Source organism: Geotrypetes seraphini, chromosome 1 (assembly GCF_902459505.1).
Source record: "Geotrypetes seraphini chromosome 1, aGeoSer1.1, whole genome shotgun sequence".
Taxonomy (NCBI): domain Eukaryota; kingdom Metazoa; phylum Chordata; class Amphibia; order Gymnophiona; family Dermophiidae; genus Geotrypetes; species Geotrypetes seraphini.
This window is the reverse complement of record NC_047084.1, coordinates 384,413,087-384,435,083: the sequence shown is the minus strand read 5'-3', so window position 1 is coordinate 384,435,083 and position 21,997 is coordinate 384,413,087. Positions and strand designations below refer to the sequence as shown.

General features: G+C 47.1%; 2 protein-coding genes across 5 annotated transcripts in view; one reads left to right on the top strand and one right to left on the bottom strand.

The window, feature by feature from the left end:
* The window catches only part of TRMT10B (tRNA methyltransferase 10B), a 120,058-nt gene extending 112,290 nt beyond the window's left edge, over positions 1–7,768 (bottom strand). For 2 of the 3 annotated variants that reach the window (XM_033916462.1, XM_033916480.1), the window contains exon 1: positions 7,356–7,763. The gene's annotated coding sequence lies outside the window, so the exon portion shown is untranslated. Of the gene's footprint in view, positions 1–7,355 lie in introns of all 3 variants that reach the window. The other variant, XM_033916470.1, reaches the window with a different exon arrangement.
* Positions 7,769–16,694: 8,926 nt separating this feature from the next.
* Positions 16,695–21,997, top strand: part of LOC117346600 — a 43,155-nt gene continuing 37,852 nt past the window's right edge. Inside the window, exons 1-2 of one of the 2 annotated variants that reach the window (XM_033916447.1) lie at positions 16,695–16,718; positions 17,707–17,768. In XM_033916447.1, the coding sequence (XP_033772338.1) occupies positions 17,721–17,768 (48 nt within the window). In that variant the 5' untranslated portion in view covers positions 16,695–16,718; positions 17,707–17,720. Of the gene's footprint in view, positions 16,719–17,410; positions 17,606–17,706; positions 17,769–21,997 lie in introns of those variants that run through there. The other variant, XM_033916436.1, reaches the window with a different exon arrangement.

Below are 21,997 nucleotides of genomic sequence, written 5' to 3'. Positions count from 1 at the left end.
GGGCAGTACTTGGAGAGACCCCCCAGCAAAGAGACTTGGGAGTACTGGTCTAGAAGTCGATGAAGCCATCCGCACAATGCACGGCGGAGGCAAAGAGGGCGAACAGAATGCTAGGAATGATTAAGAAGGTGATCACGCCTCTGTACCGGGCCATGGTACACCCTCACCTGGAACACTGCATCCAGCACTGGTCACCATACATGAAGAAGGACACAGTACTACTCGAAAGGATCCAGAGAAGAGCAACTAAAATGGTTAAGGGGCTGGAGGAATTGCCATACAGCGAGAGATTAGAGAAACTGGGCCTCTTCTCCCTCGAAAAGAGAAAACTGAGAGGGGACATGATCGAAACATTCAAGATACTGAAGGGAATAGACTTAGTAGATAAAGACAGGTTGTTTACCCTCTGCAAGGTAGGAAGAACGAGAGGGCACTCTCTAAAGTTAAAAGGAGATAGATTCTGTACAAACGTAAGGAAGTTTTTCTTCACTCAGAGAGTGGTGGAAAAGTGGAACGCTCTTCCGGAGGTTGTTATAGGGGAAAACATCCTCCAGGGATTCAAGACAATGTTGGACAAGTTCCTGCTGAACTGGAACATACACAGATAGGGTTGATCTCAGTTAGGGCTCTGGTCTTTGACCTGGGGCCTGCCACAGGAGCGGACTGCTGGGTGCAATGGACCACTGGTCTGACCCTGCAGTGGCAATTCTTATGTTCTTATGTTTACTCAAATCCAGTCAGAGCCTGGCTGTGGGAGTTCTACCGGGGTGGGCCAAGATCACCATAGATCAGTAGGTCCTGAAGGAGGCCTATCTGTATGTCCAATTCGGACCTCCCATTGATTCCTTCACTTTGCAATCTTGGGAGAGCATTATCAGTTTTGTGCACTTCCCTTTGGTCTGGTCATGGTGCCACAGACCCTCACCAAGATTATAGTGGTGGCGGCCTTGCACAAGGAGGGCATTTTGGTACACTCCTATCTGGATGACTGGTTGATTCATACAAAGTCATTACAGGAGAGCTTCTGGGTTACAACTCGGGTTATGGAGTTTCTGCAGTACCTGGACTGGGTGGTCAACCTGTCCAAAAGCTGTCTGACTCCATCTCAGCTTTTGGAATATCTCAGCGTTCTGTTCGACACCAGTTTAGGGAGCGTGTTCCTTCCAGAAGCCAGGGTGTGCAAATTGCAGTCTCAGATTTGCTCCCTGATGGACTATCGCTGCCCTCAGATGCAGGACTTTCTGCAGGTCTTAGGGTCGATGGTGGTCTCCCTGGAAGTGGTCAGGTGGGCTCAGGCTCTTCAGTATGTGCTTTTTCGGCAGTGGTTGCCACACATTCACGATCTGGACGTTCACATTCCTCTTCGGGGGATAGTTTGTTGCAGCCTGCGCTGGTGGCTACAGTCTTCCAATCAGATTCAGTTTAAGTAAATGCAATCTAAAGAGATTGCAGCTTATTCAGAACACGGCTGCCAAATTAATATTCGGTATGAGCAGACATGATCATGTCACTCCATTACTGAAGACACTGCATTGGCTTCCGGTTTACTGGAGGGTTCAATTTAAGTGTGCCAGTATTGTATTTAAAATTTTATATGGGATTTTTTTTCCCATTGCTTACTTTTCTTTCAATTCCCAACAACCCCATTCCTCTAGAGAAATACACAAATTTAAATTAGTATTCCCTTCTATTAAGGGTATTAAAACCTTGGGTAGGCTTTCTTATTCTATGACATTTGCCTTGGTAAAAATCTGGAATGATCTTCCTTCAGAAATTAGACTTCTTCCATCCTTGACATTTTTCAGGAAAATTTTGAAGAAGTATCTTTTCCAGAAATTCATAAGTGATAAATAAGGGACAGAAACAGATGAATTTCTAACCAATCATTGTTTTCCTTTATCTTTTTAATTAACTTTGTGAACCGGATCGAGTCCCTTGTGGGAATGACCTGGTACATAAGACTAAGGATTGGATTGAGCCCAGATCAGCCCCAGTAGACAGTACTTCTCATGGACGTCTCAGTTGGAGGGCTCAATGTCTCAGTCACTTGGCTCAGAGCAGCTGGTCGCCAGTGGAGGTGTCCTGGTCGATCAATGCACTGGAGACCAGAGCCATTTGACTAGCATTGGTGGAATTCCAGTCCTTGCTGGAGGACAAGTCAGTTCAAGTTCTCTCAGACAATGCCACAACAGTCACCTATGTCAATCGTCAGGGGGGCACCAAAAGTCATCTAATGGCCCTGGAGACCTCCCTCCTCATGGAATGGGCAGAGGCTCATCTTCTGGACATCTCGGCCTCCCACACTGCCAGAGTGGACAATGTCCAGGTGGACATTATCAGTCGTCATGCTCTGGATCCCGGCAAATGGTGTCTTGAGCTGGAGGCCTTCAAGTTGATTGTCCAATCATGGACCTCATGACCACAAGTGTCAATGCCAAAGCACCGAGGTTCTTCAATCAGCATAAGAATTGTCAGGCCAAGGGGCTGCATGCTCTGGTACAGGCTTGGCCGATGACGGGCCTGCTATATGTTTTTCCACCATAGCCTCTGGAGGGAAGAGTTCTTCTTCGGATTGCCCGACACACAGGCCACGTAATCCTGGTGGCTCTGGATTGGCCCAGGTGCCCATGGTAAGCAGATATGGTTCATCTTCTCAAGGCAGATCCTCTTCATCTGCCCCTATTGCCTGATCTTCTGTTTCAGGGTTCAATTTAAATGTTCAATCTGGGTCCCTTTTGTCTTATGGCTTGGCTCTTGAAAGGGCTCACCTGAGGAAAAAGAGATATTTGAATAAGGTGATCTACACTCTTTTAAGGTCTCGGAGGCTTTCGACCTCTTGGGCTTATGTGTGTTTGACATATCTTAGAGAAGTGGTGCTCCGCGAAGATGGTTGAACCTCCCCGCGCTACTTTGTGTTACTTCTTGGAGTTTCTGCAGGATGGCCTGGAGCGCAGTTTCGCCTTGTCCTCTCTTAAGGTGCAGATTGCCACGTTGTCTTCCTGGAGTTTTCTCGGAGTGGGTCATGTTGCAGCTGGTTCCCTCCTTTCTGCTGAAGGTGGCTTCACCTTTTCATGTCAACCAGTCTGTGGTCCTCCTGGTCTTGGGTAGTCGGGAGGGCTCTTTGGAGCAGAGACAGCTGCACAAGTTGGATGTCAGTAGGGTCCTTCGTTCTTATGTTCAACGGACCCAGGAGTTCCAGAAATCAGTTCGTCTTTTTGTCCTCTTAGTAGGTCCTCGTAAGAGGAATGGTGCTTCCAAAGCTACCATTGCGCGATGGATCAAGAAGGCTATTGCTTCAGCATACCTTCTTCAGAAGTAGCCTGTTCTGGAATTTCTCAACACTCATTCAACTCAGGGTCAGGTAGCTTTTTGGTCTGAGTCTTCGCTTGTACCATCGGTGAATATCTGTAAAACTGTGGTTTGGTTTTTCTTCCTTCCTTTATGTGGTACTACCGTGTGGACTTTCAGGCGCGTCAAGACGTGGTGTTCGGTGAGCGCATTCTAGTGGCGGCCGTTAAGGTGTCCCGCCCATGATGTGTACTCCTTTGATACATTCCATCCATTTCTGTGCCGGTCTGGAGGGACGATAAAGAAGGAGAAATTAGGTTCTTACCTGCTAATTTTCTTTCTTTTAGTCCCTCCTGACCAGCATAGAACCCCACCCTGTCACGTTATTCTATGTTTTTCATGAAGAGTACGTTTTTTACTACGGGTGTTGGTTATAGTTGATTGTTAGGGGAGCTACAAAAGCAGTGGCATTTGGTTCAGCTGGTGAACTGTGGGACATTTGGAGAAGGTTCTTGTTCTAATCAGTATCCAACAGTGTTTTCCTGATCCGCTTGGGGCTAGACATGTTTTTTCTGTATGAGAGTGTGGAGTCGTATGTTCTGAATCAGCCTAGTTGATTTCTGCTTGGCTATTCATAAAGACTGACTGTAAGAGGGACTGCACAGCCCACTTGTACTGATGCCAAAATTCAGTGTCTCAGTCTCCACCTGCTGGCAAAGAGTGTAAACCCATCCATTTCTGTGCCGGTCTGAAGGGACTAAAAGAAAGAAAATTAGCAGGTAAGGACCTAATTTCTCCTTCTAACACATGCATGATGTACATGCATGCAATCCAAATTTTGATACAATATTTTTATACATGAAATAGATTCCACTAGCATGGATCTGTGTGCACATGCATCATGTGCTTTTGAGTACAAAACTTAGGGACCCTTTTATCAAACCACAGTAGAGCTTTTTACCGCAGGCCAGCAAGGTAAATGCTCCAACCCTTATTCAATTCCTATGAGTATCGGAGCATTTACCTCGCCAGCTGGCGGTAAAAAGCTCTACCACAATTTGATAAAAAGGGGCCTTAGATTGTGAGCACACTAAGGGTAGAGAGAGAACTGTATTTATTCAAATATAAACAGAGATGTTTGGTCCAAACATGGGATCTCTGTTTATATTCAAATCTTCCCCTCTGATACCACCAGCCCCCCGAACCAACAGACTACTGCTGCCACAGTCCATGCGTGCTTGCCCACACTGAACCGGCAGCTAACGTTCCCCTCCCTAACTTCCCTTACCCCCAGGCCAATCATGATTTCCTGGCAATGTAGCGGCACAATGGGGCAGGAGCGATTCCCACTTGCTTCTGCCCATTCTTTCTCTGAGGTAAAAATGGGTAGACGTGGGAATCCTGCTCCAATGCACTGCTAAACCACCAGGAAATCACGGTAAGCATGGGAGGTTACTCTTGCTTGTTCGGGGGGAACGGAAGGGAGCACTAGCTACCAGTCGGGGGGGGGGGGAATGCTGACCACAGCAGCAGAAATCTGCCAGTTGGGGGGATGGCGACAGCAGAGGGGGAAAACTACTGGGAAGGAGGGAGGATAGCACAAGGAAAGTAAAAGGAGGAATGGTAGAATACAAACCCTCAGTTTATATTTGAGTTACCATTTTCCCCTAAAATGGGGCGCAAAAAAGGTATTTTGATTTATATTTGGATTGGTTTATATTCAAGTATATATATAGTGCCTGCATATAATGTGTACAGGTCTGTATACATCTAGTACCACTATAGAAGTGATATGTAGTAAAAGTAGTCTCAAAGTATTAGAGCATTTGGCCTAATTGCAGCTTATTTCCTTACAACACTGGGGAACCAAATGTTTACAATATGAACCTGTGCACTGAGGTTTAGCCCGCAAGATACCTACATCAGTCCATTTGTCAGTTTCAGTTTTATCTGGAATTTTTTTCTGTGTTCCTGTTTGAGTAATCTTCTTTGTTTTAGGAACACTAAACACTACCTTTTTTATGTTTTTTTTGCAACTACTTCTTCAAATAACTATAGCAGCTTCTTTGTTCACTTGTTTTTATTTGCTTTGTATAGCCCATGGGCTTCCCAATTTCCCAACTCTCTTTCAGCTTTTTTTTTTGCCATTTTACTGAATCGGTGTGCTTGAAATTCAGGACTTTGAGTTTGGTGCGACTGGAACTCCTCCTTAGCAACCATGTAATGATCACTGCTATCCAAGTAGGCACTATTTCCATTTGTCACTACTAGATCTAGTGTTCACCCTTCTCTGATAGGTTCTGCCACCATTAGACATTCACAAACTTTCTACCTCATTCCAGATTTGGAGATAGGATACTCTATTCTATATCATCCATCATCATCATCTCTCGCTTCATTCTACCTTTTTACAATATTATTGATCAGATCTCTTTTCATTTGTTCTGTTTGAGTTGGAGATCTATAAACTAAGGAAATGCCATCTATAATACTTCATCTGTTCCTCATACCTAAGAGCTAATCCTCTCCCTTTTCTGCTTCTTTCCCTCCCAAATAGGTAATGACTAGGTGTGGGGATATCCCAATCATGAGCCTTATTGAACCAAGATGAAGGTCCTGGTTAAATTGACTGAGAATTGCAATGCACTTTATTCTTGGGTGACCCATGAAAAATTTCATAACCCAGGAGGGTAAATCTGTGAATAAGAAAAGCTATATGCATGAATAAGAAAACCAGTTGCTCAGATGCACATGATCACTTCTTTAGACTACAAGTTTGGTCTTTCTTGCTCAGAACTGTTTTTCATCAAATGGAAGTGCATTTAGGGATGACCCAAAAGTATATTTCATTTCAAAACTACAATAACATAAAGGTGTGTGTTGGGAAAGACATACTGAAAAACATGTACAATTACAGTCAAACCTCAGTTTACGAGTGCACTGGTTTGCGAGTGCTTTGCAAGACGAGCAAAACATTCGCAAAATTAGTGCCTCGGAAACCGAGCTTGACTCAATTTACGAGCTCCCCCCCCCCCCGCAATCCAGCACCCCACTCACGTGGTCCCCCTCCCACCCCCCCCCCCCCCCGCAATCCTACATCCCCCGCCGAGCACCCAAATAACATCCCTTACCCCGATTTGGCACCGGCACCAGCACCAACGCACAGGACATGCCGGTACTGGAAGATCCTCCCTCTGGGCTGGACTAAGCATCGGAGATCCTCCCTCTTGGCTGGACTGGGCCTTGAGCATTTGCACATGCTCAAGGCCTTCTGGTCTCGCTCTCTCCAAGATTCTCGGAGATCTCGGGGAATCTCGGAGAAAGCGAGACCAGAAGGCCTTGAGCATGCGTAAATGCTCAAGGCCCAGTCCAGCCCAGCCCAGCCAAGAGGGAGGATCTCCAGTGCTCAGTCCAGCCCAGCCGGATGATCTTTGGGCACCTGCACCGGCATGTCCTGTGTGTTGGTGCTGGTGCCAAATTGGGGTAAGGGATGTTATTTGGGTGCTCGGCGGGGGATGTAGGATCTCAGGGGGAGAATGCTGGATCGCAGGGGGGGGGAACGGAGAAGCTCCGGGGGCGAACATATCAAGCGAGTTTCCATTCATTCCTACGGGGAAACTCGCTTTGATATACAAGCAATTTGGTTTACGAGCATACTTCTGGAACGAATTATGTTCGTAAACCAAGGTTCCATTGTACTTTTTTGAGTGAAGATGTATCTATATCTGAGTTATACAGTAAATCTTTTTTTTTTTTTTTGGGGGGGGGGGGAGTTGTAACTTGAAAACAGTATTGTCACCCACAAATCATCTATGAAAAATAAGTTAAATACCAGACAAAAAAAGTCGGCAACATGTTTGAAAAATCAAGTAGCTTATTCTCAATTTAGGTGTATCTGATTCAGAAGTGTTAATGAACGTACAGAAAAGTGCTGCAGAAAGATCTGACTGCAAAGATACCAAGTGCACAAGCATTTGGCTACCCTAACACATCGAGCACGCCTCCTCTCCCGTCCACAACCCAGCACATCTCCCTCATTCCCAAACTCTCTAATCTCGCATCTTTACCTTATACTATAATTGATCTTCCAGGTCACCCGGAACCTGTTCCTCGGAGGGGGGGGGGGGTTTCTAGCGCCCCGCTTCCTTTGACGCCACTTCCTGTTTCCGATTTGGTGGATGCGATCGAGGGAGGTTCCCTGCGTCAGAGGGGGCGGGACCGATCTCGAGGGGCTTGAAAGAACGACAACGTAGTTTCTTCCGCTTTGCCGCTCGCCACCCTTGGAAGTGTTGGATACGTCGATGTTCCTGTGCTGGGGTCGTCCGGGAGTTCCCTGGGGCGCGGGGCGGACTCGTCCTTGGAAATCCCTACTGAGAGAGCTCCATCTCGTGTAATCTAGAGCCGCAATTTCTGATTGTCCTTGCACTGTCCGCTGAAGGCGAGCTTGCGAAGGATCTCCCACACTTCTGCCTTGCACCCAAGTGTTTGCTCTCATGCGTACACTTGGGCAAAAAGTAAAACACGGATTTTCAGGATCCTCTGGATTTGCCCGGATCCTCTATCAATTTTAAGATTTCACGGTTTCCTGACTCTGTTATAAAGATGTGGACTATGAATATATTTTTAGTTTTCGTTTTTATTACTTCAGATGTTAGTAAGGCCATGCATAAGTCTACATTCTCCTGCGATTCCAATCCTTCAAAGTCCACCTCAAAAGCCCCTGTAAGATGTCATCACAGGGGTGTGTGACTCCTGGCGCCAGTATTCATTTTAAAAAGCTTTCTCCTGCCCCTTAACCGCCCCCTAAGATCAGATGTCAGCTGGGGTGAAGTTCCCTGGATCTTCATTCGTTTTAGTACTTTCCCCCTGGAAATTTTTTTCTGTATCCAACAATCCTTTGTCGTCGTTTTTGACCTCTCTCCTGCCGATCAACACCCCCCCCCCCATCCCTGCCGTGAGATCAGACAGCTCAAGGCCAGCCCCGCTGGGGATTTCTCTCTGCTGCGTGCCACAGGGCTCCCCCCTATCTCCCACCCTGTTCAACGTCTACCTCGCCTCCCTAGGAAACCTTCTGCAAAACCTCAAGCTCAAATTTTTTATCTACGCAGATGACATCACTATAATCATCCCGCTAACCAGTTTTACATCAGAGCTCCTCACCTTCCTTTCAAGCATACTCAATCAGATAGAACACTGGATGTTATCATACAGACTAAAACTAAACCCGGATAAAACAAAATTCTTCCTAGCAACCCCCAAAGATAAAATCAAAGACACCACAATTCAAGTAAAAGGATCCGTTTTCCCCCTTGAACACAACCTAAAAATACTCGGCGTCACACTAGACAAACATCTATCCCTCGACAAACACACGGACAATACCGTCAGAAAAAGTATCTCGGTGCTTTGGAAAACTCCGCACCATAAAAAAATACTTTGACGAAACTTCATTCCGCCTGCTAGTACAATCCTCCATCCTCAGCATATTGGACTACTGCAATATCATTTACTTAAGCTCCACAAAAAAAAACCATCAGGAGACTCAAAATGATCCAGAACACTGCTGTCCGCCTCATATTCGGCCTGAAAAAATGGGAACACATCACCCCTTTCTACCACAAACTCCATTGGCTGCCATTAGAATCCAGAGTCCTATTCAAATTCGCCTGCTTCTACTATAAAACAGTATTTGGTTTATCCCCAAGCTACATCATCCCTCACTTCGCCCTAAATCACAGCATCAAGGACTCCCGCAGAATCCAACTATTCGCCTACCCCTCCCTTAAACTCTGCCACTCTAAAAGATTCCTCGACAAAACCCTCGCCTTCCAAGCCACTAAGCTAAACCCATGGTTATCCCAAATGGCCCTCAAGGCCCCCAACTACCTCGGCTTTAGAAAACTACTCAAAACCCGCCTCTTCCAAGACCAGGATCCCAACGCCCCTTCTATCTAACATCCACTCTCCCCTCTACATCCTTCCCTCACCCCCCCCTGGCAACTTTGATCAATTTGTTATTGAACCGCTCATAACCCCGCTCAACTGCTGTAAACCACTTGTAACCTTGTTTAATTGATGTGAACCGCCTAGAACTCTTCCGGGTATGGCGGGATACAAAAATAAAGTTATTATTATTATTATTATTCCTGACGCGACAGCGAGAAGGCTCCGATAAGGCCAGCCTCGAGCAGCCTGTTCACAGCGCTGTGTCTCTGCCGCCGCTACTGCTACTCTGGGAGGCCCGCTGGTATGTCGGATCTCACGGAGTAAGGCGGGGGGGGGGGAGTTGGAGATGCCAGATCCGCATGGGGAAGGAAGAATGGATGCTAGACCACAATTTGGGGTTGGAAGGAGGAAACATAGATTGGGGGGAGGGGTTGGGGACATGGGGATATGGATCCTGCTCTGCAAGTTAGGAGGGGACATAGATGCTGGATTGCAAGTTGGGGATAAGCAGGAACATGGATGCTATACCTGCAGGGAGAGGGGAGGGGACATGGATGATGGACCAGCAAATAGAGGAAAAATGAGATGAGAAGGAAGCCTAGGCCAGAAGGGGGGTTAGAAGGAAGAGATGCTTGACTGTAGAAAGAGAGAGAGATGCCAGACCATGGGGATTAGGGAAGTGAAGGGGCAAGTGACAGAAGTGGGGTGTGGGGACAGGATGCTAGATCCACAAGAGTGACCAAGACCAGAAACAGGGAGGAAGAGATTTTTAGCTAATCAAGAGACAGAGAAAGAGGTGCAAGACTATGGGCGCCAAGGAGGGTATTCAGGGTGCCAGTGAGACAGGGTGTGATTTAAAAGGAGGCACAACTGCAGTTGAAATAAGAGAGAGAACTGAGGCTGGAACCTGAAAATGGAAAAGACAGAAAGGAATTTCACGCCTCAGGATAGGAGAATTCTATGCAAAACATTATAGATAAACTTTGCAGAATTTTGAAATATTGTGCACAGAATTTCAAAATTTTTAAAACTTTTTGCGCAGAATTTCCAAACTTTTTGTACAGAATTCCACCAGGAGTAACCTGTCCCTTCTCTTTGTTTTTGGCTTGCGGGTGCTAGAGGAAATAACTCCTCCATCAGGGCCAACGTTAGGGGAAGGCAAACAGGGCAGCTGCTCTGAGCCCCGCAGGTCCAGGGGGCCCTGTTTGAGCATCTCTTCCCCTACTGGCCATCTTCCTCCCCTTCACCTTCCCGGTCTCCTACCAAAGTCAAAATCTTTCAGAGGAGCCCTGGTGCAGCATCCATCCTCACAAGCTGCTGGCACTGCCCCGATCCACCCTCTTCTACTACTACTTTCTGTTTCTACCTGGGCAGATCGCAGCAGAGGCAAAGCTTTGGGACAGCTTGTAAGGATGGCTGCCAAGCCAGAGTCCCTCTGAAAAAGATTTTTGACTTTGAAAGGAGTCTGGGAAGGTGAGGGGGAGGGAGATGGCTAGAAGGGGAAGAAATGCCAAGACCGCAGGGCCCCCTGGAGCTATTTTAAGTTAGCCTAGCGGGTGGGGGCAAGGAGGAATGAGAGCCGGGGTAAATGCAAATTAGAGGTGGGGGGAGGAACTAGAAAACAAATTGTGAAACAGAGGGGATGGGGTGGGAGAGAGAGAGATGATGGACAATGGGAGGGAGAAATTTTATAAGAACAGAGGCAGCCCTCCATTTTGGGGGTGGCAGCAACACATTCTTCCTGCATCCCCACCCCATGCAGGTAGTCATGCATTTCTTTCCCTCTCCCACCTCCTATGATCTAGTGTCTTTCTCTCCTCCCCAGGGTCTGGCATCTCTTTTCCCTTTCCTCTAACCCACATGCTGCCAGTGGTGTAATAAGGGGGGGGGGGTGGACCACCCCAGGCATCATTTTGGTGGAGCACTGACATCTCTCTGCCCCCCACCACCACCACGCTTTTGGCTTCTCTTCCCCCATACCTCTTTAAATCTTCATCAGCACGAGTAACTTCTCCGGCCTGCTGCTTGCGCTGGCCTGGTTCCCCTCTGAAATCACTTCTTGGTCGCGGGGCCAGGAAGTAATGTCAGAGGGAAAGCCAAAGCCGACAAGAGCAGCAGGCCAGAGAAGTTGCTCGCACTAGCGAAGATTTAAAGAGGTATGGGGGTGGGGTGGAAAGGGAGGGTGGCATGGGGGATGGGGAAGGAGCAGGGGGTGGAGAGGATGGCACAGTGTATGCCACTGCCCTGGGCGCCTCCTACCCTTCTACACCACTGCATGCTGCTGCTGTAGTTCTCTGGCATCAGCTCTTTCAAGGCAGCCTCACCTCTTGCCAACCTAGAAGCTTTCTCTCTGCAACATCGTGCAAAGAGAAAGTTTCTGGGTTGGCGAGAGGCAAGACTGCCATGAAAAAGCTGAGGCTGGGGAAAGTGAAAGAGACCCCGGACTCTGGGGAGAAGGGAAAGAGGAGAGATGCTGTACTGCATAGATTGTGGGGGAATGCCAGAGAGTATATGTACTACTACTGGGGCAGCCTGAGCCAAGAATGGGGGAGAGAGCCTTGGCCCCCTATGGCTACACTCAACACCGTCTCCCAGGCTCTTATTGTCAACTCATTGGCTATCTGTAGCCAAACATGTTTTCAAGGGCCTGATGCTAGCGTTTAAATCCTTGCAAGACATGGTGCCAGGCTACATGACAACCAAGCTTCCTCCATATGTGGCGAACAAGTCCCTCCTCTCCCAGGATGAAATATGCCTCAAAACACCCCATGGTCATGCCCTTCAACTGCAAACGCCAAATGACGTTCCTATTCTCACTTCATTCTGAGCCACTGGAATCAACTGCCCCCACAGATCAGATCCCTTGAAGGACTCCCCCTGCATGTGGGTGGTGGATTATGAAGAAATTTATTTAAATATTTATAACCCGCAAATCCATAATGTAGTCTGCACGTGCATAGGCATTCTTGGAGGGAGGGTGACATTTTTCCAGAGCTGAGATAGTGTAGTGAGGCTCTGTGGAAATAGCTAGCTGTAGGATCCAGGTGAATCAAGCCCTTCTAGATGGAATTATTGCAGAACCCAGGTGGCCGCTGCTCTTTGTTCAGAATTCCTGCTAGATGCAGTGAATCATACCTAAATAGAGAGAATTTATGCTGGATCTTGTTTCTTTCAGCCCTCAGGTGAGAATCCAGGTGGATCCAGCACTTCTGGGGAACATCAATGCTTAATACGGGTAATCCTAGTCCCCAAGGAGATAATTCCTGCTGGATCCAGGTGGATCTGGCATAAATGGAAATAATTCATGCTGGATCCAGATACATCCTGCCCTTCTGAAAATAAATTTATGCTTTATCTGTTTATATCCTGCCCTTCTAGATTTTATTTATACTATTTATAATTAAACTAATTTTGGAGAAAAAGTGCTCTTTTTGGCCTTTCAGACGTATATGCAGACTGTTGTCCATCACCACTTGCTAACCTTGGTGTAATGAACTGGATATTTTTCTTTTGTGTGTAATTCAATTAATGTGTATATTAACCATATTTATATATTTACAAAGAGAGAGAGAGAGAGATCAATGGGTTTAATCAATGTGCATGTTTAGGAAAAAATAACGTCCATGTGCCACATTGTAGAGCTTTCAAAAGTTTTTCTCTTTTGGAAATAAGCCCCTACATGTATTTCAATAACACAAATGTGTTCACTCACACCAAGTTACTTAGAAACATGAGGGCAGATAAAGGCCAAATGGCCCATCTAGTCTGACCATCCACAGTAACTAAGAGATCCCACTGCCTATCCCACACATTCTTGAATTCAGACACAGTCTCTGTCTCCACCATTTCTTCCGGAAGACTGTTCTACGCATGTACCACTCTTTCTATAAAAAAGTATTTCTTTAGATTACTCCTGAGCCTTTCACCTCTTATCTTCATCCTATACCCTCTCATTCAGGAGATTCCTTTCAAATAAAAGAGACTCGACTCATGCACATTTATGCCATGTAGGTATTTAAACGTCTCTATCATATCTTCCCTCTCCTGACTTTCCTCTAAAGTATACATACTGAGATCTTTAAGTCTATCGCATACACCTTATGACGAAGACCACACACCATTTTAGTAGCCTTCCTCAGGACAGACTCTATCCTTTTTATATCTTTTTGAAGGTGCGGTCTCCAGAATTGTACACAATATTCTAAATGAGGTCTCACCAGACTCTTAAACAGGTGCATCAGGACCTCCTTTTTCCTACTGGCCATACCTCTCCCTATGCACCCTAGCATCCTTGTTGCTTTTGTCGTCACCTTTTCAACCTGAATTCGTGAGAATTTGCAGGAACCATTAAGGAAGCCGCTTAGCACTGAGCAGCAGCGCCAAATTGCACGTCTGCTCATGCTTCTCAGCAGCCAAAGACACTCACAGAAGCCTGTTAACAGTGGGGCAGGAACTTGGAAAGTTCGCTCCTGCCCGCTGCACCTCCACCAGGGATCGGAAGTAGAGGTATGAAGTTAGGACAAGGAGGGTGGCAGAGTGCAGAGCCTGGCAACAGCCTGCAATAATTTTGGAAGGGGTTGTATTGGCTCGAATATAAACCAGGACCCCCATTTTAATCCTGGTTTATATTCGAGTATATACGGTATGAACAAACAGGAAAGAAGAACTAAAGGAAATGACTTGAGGTTGTACAGGGTTGTAGACTTAGGAGTAATATTAGGAAATTATTTTTCACAGATGTAACACCCCCTTCTGGACGGCTGTGTGTCAGGGGCCCGATCTGCCTGGAGTACCCCGAAGGCAATCTCTGTTGGTCCCTCACTTGTTTAGCGCTCGGTGCCTCTACCTGATAAAAAAGAAGTGTTAATGAGTAGGTTCACCACCTTCTCCCAGGAAAAAATCCAAAAACTTATGTAGACAAGCTTGGCTAATCAATTTAACCGATTTATTTACACTATGGGGCTCATAATCAAAAAATAAATACATCTAAAAAAACACCTAAATCAGTACTTGCACAATCAAAAAGACAGGTTGTCCAAGTGCCGATAATCGAAACAGGTTTTAGATGTATCTAAAAACAGCTTAGGCTTTTTCAGTGTTGCTGTATGCTTAGAGTGAAAAGGGATGTGTTTGAAGGAGTTGTTAGGGAGGGAGATAGGCAGAATGTGGGTCGACTTAGACTAAGTTGTAGTGCAAGGATAACCGAAAGTTTAATGAGACTGCCTAGACAGAACTTATACGCCCAGTAGGTATCCAAAGTGACCAGATAATTACTGCAGACACAAAGTACAGACCCCCCACACATTCCCCAGATGATCAATGATCCACCCCCCCACTGCCATAAAAATCAGAATAAAAACGTACATTCCTGTCTGCAGAACATCAGCACCTGGCATAGTAAAGCCTAGTAGAGCTGCACAGAGGTGGCTTAAGTAGTCTGGGGGGTGGGCTAGTGAACCATAGAGAGGAGGACCCAGGCCCATAAGCCACTCTAACTACTGCATTCATGGTGAAACATGTGCACCCACCAAAAAATCCCCAAACCATATTGTGCTGTCTTTACAGCACCTCTTGTTCACCGTCTTGAACTGAAAAGGTATGACAGGATATAAATTAAAGCTATGATGATGATTATGATATAGGTGGCACCTGCAGCCATAAGGACTATTGGGGTGGTAGACAGGTAGATATAGTAGGTTTGGGGGGGATCACCTGACCTATAAGGGAATTGTGAGATGTTTCTGTGGCACCCTTTTTGTGAAGTTTGCAGCAGTGCCCTGTAAGATGCCCCACTACTCTGTTGCCGTGTCCGGGTGGCCAGTCCACTTTGCTGGCCCCTCCCACATCCAAAAGATCTTGTTCTAGGCGTTTTTGACTTGGATTAATTTTTGGATGAGAATGGGGTATAAAGATAGACGACTTAGCAGTCTGGATGATCAAATGGCTGGACGTACAAGTAGACGATTCTCAGAAAAAAATATTTTAGACATATTGTTCGAGAATGGACTTTGGGTATTTCCGACTTTGGGCGATTAGCGACTTAGGCACAAAATGGACTTAGACGTATTTTTTTATTATGCCCCTCCATGTGCATAGGCCTATTCAATAAATTGTCAGGAGTAGATTTCAACAATTTCCATACTTCCACACTTAAACCAATACTTATGTAGTTAATTCAATAGCATTTATAAACTATTCAGATATTCAAACCCTTGCCAAAAGAGCCTGATTTTTGATAGGGAGGTTTTAAGGCATGCCCCCAGCCCTGCCCACTCAGCTTCCTGGCTCCATCTGGCTCACCAAAGTTCCTTGCCCTGGCACCAAGCCACCTTTCCCTCCAGCTGCAGGAAATGCCATAAGACCTCATCTCCTAAAAGTTGTGAGATTTTGCAGCTCTCATTGCGAGACTGGTCCTGCAGCAGCAGGAGATTATATCTCATTAAAATATCTCCTGCTGCCTATGGAGGAATAGGCAACTAAGTGGGAAATTTTTTGTTCCCTAGTGAAAGTGCAAGAGATGATCTGTGAGCGCGGGAGTCTCCCACTGAAAGTGGAAGACTTGACAGGTCTGCATAGCTGCAACGTAGTAATTGGCAGTTACAGAAAATTAATGGTGACTGGTGGAGGAGGTGGAAACTGGCAGGGCTTGAGCATGCATAGATACTCAAAGAGCAGCACTAGCCACGATACATCTTCTATAGCTATAGCTATCAACTGCCATGTCACTGCCCTGGATAAACACCTAATGAGGTTGAAGGAGAGAGAGAAGGAGAGAATGAGAGAGATGGTGGAAGACCAAGGGGGTAGAGAAGTCTAGTGTAAATTGTAACCTGTTAACTATATACTATGTATGTTAAACCTGTAACCCATTCTGGGCTCTTTGGGGACAACAGGATAGAAATCTAAATAAATAAGTAGGGAAAGAGAGAGGTGCTGGACACTAGGGGAGGATGTGAAGCTTTTAAACTGCCAGCTGTCCAATGTGAGTGGAGATAGGAGGATGCATGGCTGAAGGTCCGTCTCTCTAGGGTGAAACATCCCCTTGGCTTGGCCCTGCCTGAAGGAGAGGAAGAGAATGCCAATGATAGCAGTATGAGAGGTAAAGCAAAATGCTTGGAGGGAATGGGAGGATAGGGCAGGGCCTGATTAAGACCCAAATGATGCTCTAAACATAGCCCAATAAGGGTGCTGCTTGTCCTTTAAAGACATTACAACGCAATAAGTGGTGAAAAATTAGGGTTACCAGATGTCCGGATTTACCCGGACATGTCCTCTCTTTAGAGAACTGTCCAGATGGCTTTCTTCCCTGCCCCCTACCTACTTCCGACTCTGCTGAAATGTAATCTTCAAGCCGGCGGACAACAGTGATCTGAGCCTGCTGCCATTGGCCTGCCCTTGAAGCTTTATCTCTGGAGCGACTTCCTGTCCTATGTAGGTGAGATGCTTCAGAAAGGTGGCTTCAGGGAGAGGCTGGCCAGCCTGAAGTAGGTGGGGGACTAGGGAGAGAGAGAGAAGCATTGTCCTGCACAAAGGGGGTTGGAGGGAGAGAGAGAGAGAGAGAAGAACCCATGGGGGAGGAGTGTTGTGGAGAGTGAGAGAGAAAAAAAAGCACATGGGGGTGGTTGGAGGGAAAGAGAGAGAGAGAGAAAAAAAGCACCTGTGGTGGGATGGGAGTTGGAGGAAGGAGGGGGTGAGAGAGAGGAAAGCATCTACTGGGAGGGAGAGAGAAAAGCACCAGTAAGGGGAGGGGGGTTGGAGAGAAAGAGAGAGATTCACCCAAAGGAGGTTGGAGAGGGGAGGAGAGAGAGAAACACCTAGGGGGGGGGAGAGGTGGCAGAAGGGAAAGAGAAAAGCACTAAATTACTAAAAGGATACAGAAGATGGGAAGGGGACCAAGGAAATGGGTGAAAAGTGAGGTGGGATGGGCAAGACTGGTGAAAGATGGGGGGTAAAGCAAGACAGAGCCAAGACTGTAAGGGGTGGGATGGGGCAGGGGCGAAATGGGGGGGGGAGTGAGACTGGTGGGAGGCATATCTGAGGTGGGGCCATGTGTGCTCTTTTTAAACTTCACAAATACGGTAACTGTGAAAAATATTGTAAGAACAAAACATATACAGTATAAAGATTTTTAAAAAGACTACAATTCACGTTGGAATAATGGGTGTGGTAGACGGCAATGAAAGAGCTAAGGGCTTGAAAGGAAAGAAAACCCAAATGAAAATACTGTATAGACTAATAAAGAGCAGACTAAAAAGAAACTGCAGCGGCGGCGCAAATAACAAGTTTAGCACCTGTCAGGACGCAAAGGTTTCTAGAGCAATTGGGAGTGAAGGGGCGTTTCAGGAGGCTGATCCCAGGGGCGTATGAGAGGGTAAGTGACAAGCCAGGGAATCCGGCTTGAGTTAGTCGTCACTCGTCAGTCAATCTCAGTTGGGTTCGCAAATTTCTAGGCCCGCTCTTCTGTTTTTGCAGAAAACTACTAGAGCATGAAGTGGACGTTTGGTTTCCTGCGGCACCGGAGAGCTGCTTGCTCTGTGAGTACTACTGGGACGTAGTGGTGCTATAGCTGAGCGCGCGTGGATGCCATTGTCGGTCTTCATGTACTACCTCCTCTTGCTTCTCCGTAGTGCGGTTTTTAGCGCTACATTTTTGTAAAAAAAAAAAAAAAAAGGGGGGGGGGTGGTGGTAGTGTTGTGAGTAAAATCTGGTGGAAAGATGAATAAATTGGAGCGGGCGTCATGCTGAAAGCTATCCCTAGTGCTCCCAGGGAGCTTGCAATCGGTTAACTAATATATCTGTTGGAACAGATGGAAGGTAAATAAATTAAACCTCCCCCTTTTTCTTTTTTTTACAAAACCGGGAAAGCAGTTTTTAGTGCCAGCTGCCGCTCTGAATGCTGTGCCCTGGTTCGACACTCCTTCAGTGTTGGCAGATACTTTTTTTTTGTTTAATCCTGCCCAATTACGTTGAAAAACCAGCTCAATGTAGGAGGAGGTGCTCAAAAGTTCTCAGCCCAACTAACTTCAGTTGGGACAGTCTCCATCCAGGGCTATATGCTTAGTCCAGGGAGTTTCCACTGGGGTTTGTTTGTTTTTAGCTGTTGACAAGAGATGGGGCTCAGGTGGGCCTACTAGTTCACCAGGCAATTTAGTGGGAGTGGGAGGTCCCCCTGGACGAGCACAAATTTTATTGGACTGGGGTGAGGGTAGTAGTAGTCGGGAAAGATCCACAGGACATGTCCCAGAAACATTCCAAGCTGTTTACTGGCCAATGCTCAACACTAACTGTGTCCATATAAAGCACAGTTACTTACCGTAACAGTTGTTATCCAGGGACAGCAGGCAGATATTCTCAACATGTGCATGACGTCATCCACGGAGCCCTGCAGCGGACAGCCTTGCAAGCAGACTTGCTTGAAGATCTTCAAACTTTGCAAGTGCTGCCCCATGCATACACGAGTGCCTTCCCACCCGAGTTAGGGCGCGCGTCTCCTCAGTTCAGATAGCTAGCTAAGAAGCCTACCTGCTCTCAAAGTCCCTCCTTGAGGGCCGCAATCCAGTCGGGTTTTCAGGATTTCCCCAATGAATATGCATGAGATCTATGCGCACACACTGCTTTCAATGCATATTCATTGGGGAAATCCTGAAAATCTGACTGGATTGCAGCCCTCAAGGAGGGACTTTGAGATAACTGTTCTTTATCCCAGGACAAGCAGGCAGCATATTCTCAACATGTGGGCAACAGCCAATCTAACCAGAATGGGATGGTGGAAGTGTTGGCAATTTAGGAGAAAAAATGTAAAACTGACTGGCCAAAATGGCTGTCCCATCTGGAGAAAATATCCAGACAATAATGAGAGGTGAATGTATGTACCGAGAACCAAATGGCAGCCTTGCAGATTTCCTCAATAGGAGTTGATCTGAGAAAAGCTACAGTCGCCGCCATCGCTCTAACTTTATGGCCTGTGACTTGACCCTGCAGAGGAAGACCAGCCTGAGCATAGCAGAAAGAGATGCAAGCAGCCATCCAGTTGGAGATGGTTCGCTTAGAAATAGAGAATGACACGGGGGAAAAATCTGTCCCCTTCACTGCACCATTCCCGGCCCACCATCCTCTGCACCGCCCCGTCACCACCGTTCCCTTCACCGCCCCATCACCGTCACCGCCATCCCTTTCACCGCCCTGTCACCGCCACTGCCATCCCATTCACCGCCCCGTCACCGTCCCCGCAGCATCCATATAAGCCTCAGTATTGCGAAACACCATGCCACCACTACTACTACTACTGCACTGAGAATCTGTTTCAGTGCCTCTGCCCTGTAGTAAAAACAGAACATAAAATAAATCAATTGACTTGTCCTCCCTTGCAATGACGTGTCCTCCATGTTCACCTATAGCTCGAATCAGGTCAATTGTGCACACTAAAAATGCAGGTGGATCTGGAACGTGAGCGCAGGCAGGCAGTGATACAAAAACAGCAGACACCCGACCGATTGCAGTGTTCCGCCATCTCCCTCCCTCCATCTCGCCTTAGATGTAGAATATGCCGGCTTTCTTTTTCGCCCAGCCGCACGTGCGGGTGCTCATTTGTTCAATATTCTCCTCTGATGCAACCGGAAACAGGAAGTTGTAAGAGAGAAGATTGATCAACTCGAGCAGCCGCGCGCGTGTGGCTGGGCGAAAAAGAAAGCCGGCATACTCTACATCAGTGTTTTTCAACCTTTTTACACCCGTGAACCGGCAGAAATAAAAGAATTATTTTGTGGACCGGCAAACTACTAGGACTAAAATTTTAAAACCCTGTTTTCGCCCCATCTCTGCAAGCCCGGTCACCTCAGTAACTATAGAAAAATAGACAAATATAGTGCAAAATATAGACAGCAGATATAACTTCTCAAAACTGACATTTTGATCACTAAATTGAAAATAAAATCATTTTTCCTACCTTTGCTGTCTGGTGATTGATTTCATGAGTCTCTGGTTGCGTTTCCTTCTGTCTGTGTATCCTTTCTTTCATTTCTTTCTTTCTGCACTCAGGCCCAAGAATTGTCCCTTTCTATTCCCTCCCTCTTTCCTTCCTATGTCCTTAGTGCCCCCGGTGCCTCCTTCCCATGTCTTTAGTGCCCCCGGTGCCTCCTTCCCATGTCTTTAGTGCCCCCGGTGCCTCCTTCCCATGTCCTTAGTGCCCCTTCCTGTCTTTAGTGCCCCCAGTGCCTCCTCCCCATGTCTTTAGTGCCCCCAGTGCCTCCTCCCCATGTCTTTAGTGCCCCCAGTGCCTCCTCCCCATGTCTTTAGTGCCCCCAGTGCCTCCTCCCCATGTCCTTAGTGCCCCTTCCTGTCTTTAGTGCCCCCAGTGCCTCCTTCCCATGTCTTTAGTGCCCCTAGTGCCTCCTTCCTATGTCCCTCTCACTGCCTTCTATACTTTGTCCCACCCCCACCCCCGAATTCTACCTGCCTACCTTTCTCCCTCCCTAGCCAAAGCCAGCCTGCTGCCTCCCTGCCTCTCAAAAAAAAAAAAAAAGCCTCCTTCCTTTTCCCCTGCTCTTACTGCCATGCTCATGCTGCAGCTACTAAAGACGACAGGAAGTCTTTCCGACTCAATTCTGAAGTCGGAGAGGACGTTCTGGGCCAGCCAGGCAACGATTGGCTGGCCCAGAACGTCCTCTCCGACGTCAGAATTGAGTCGGAAAGACTTCCTGTCGTCTTTAGTAGCTGCAGCATGAGCATGGCGGTAAGAGCAGGGGAAAAGGAAGGAGGCTTTTTTTCGCGCGGACCAGCAGAAATTCAACCGGCGGTAAGGAGGAGGGAGGGAGATGGCGGGGACCGCGCGATCCTTGATTGCCTCACTGCGGGGACAAGTCCATTCACCGCTCCACGGGGCGGTGAATGGCCTTGACCCCGTCCCGCAGAGGCCACTATTTTTTCTTCCCCGTTTCGGCGGGCTACCCGTGGCTAGCCATGGGTAACCCGCCACCTTGTCATTCTCTACTTAGAAACAGGATGCCCCAACTTATTTGGATCAAAGGAGATGAAAAGTTGAGGGGCAGTTCTGTGAGGTTGAGTGCGATGCAAGTAGAAAGCTAAAGCATGTTTGCAGTCCAGAGTATGAAGCGCTATTTCTCCAGGGTGAGAATGAGGATTGGGAAAAAACACTAGAAGAACAATGGATTGATTGAGATGAAATTCTGAAACCACTTTAGGAAGGAATTCAGGATGAGTATGGAGGACCACCTTGTCATGATAGAAAACTGTGAAAGGTGGATCAGCAACCAAAGCTTGTAGCTTACTGACTCTTCGAGCAGACGTGAGGGCAATGAGAAACACCTGCCCTGCCACACAATGGGCCCTTTGGCGTGGCCTGCTGGCAGGACAAGCCCACCAGTCATGCAGCCCTTTAGGACCGTTGAGAGGCTCAAAGAAGGAGTGCGGGGCCTCAGGCATGTGGTGCTCGGCTCCATTGGGGAGAGGAGAGAGATGATGAATGGTCTAATGCCTCGCAACTAAAATTCAGTGCAAAGAAATGCAGAGTAATGCATTTGGGGATTAATAATCGGAAGGAACCATATATGCTGGAAGGTGAGAAGCTGATATGCACGGACGGGGAGAGGGACCTTGGGGTAATAGTGTCTGAAGATCTAAAGGTGAAAAAAACAGTGTGACAAGGCAGTGGCTGCTGCCAGAAGGATGCTGGGCTGTATAAAGAGAGGCATAGCCAGTAGAAGGAAGAAGGTGTTGATGCCCCTGTACAGGTCATTGGTAAGGC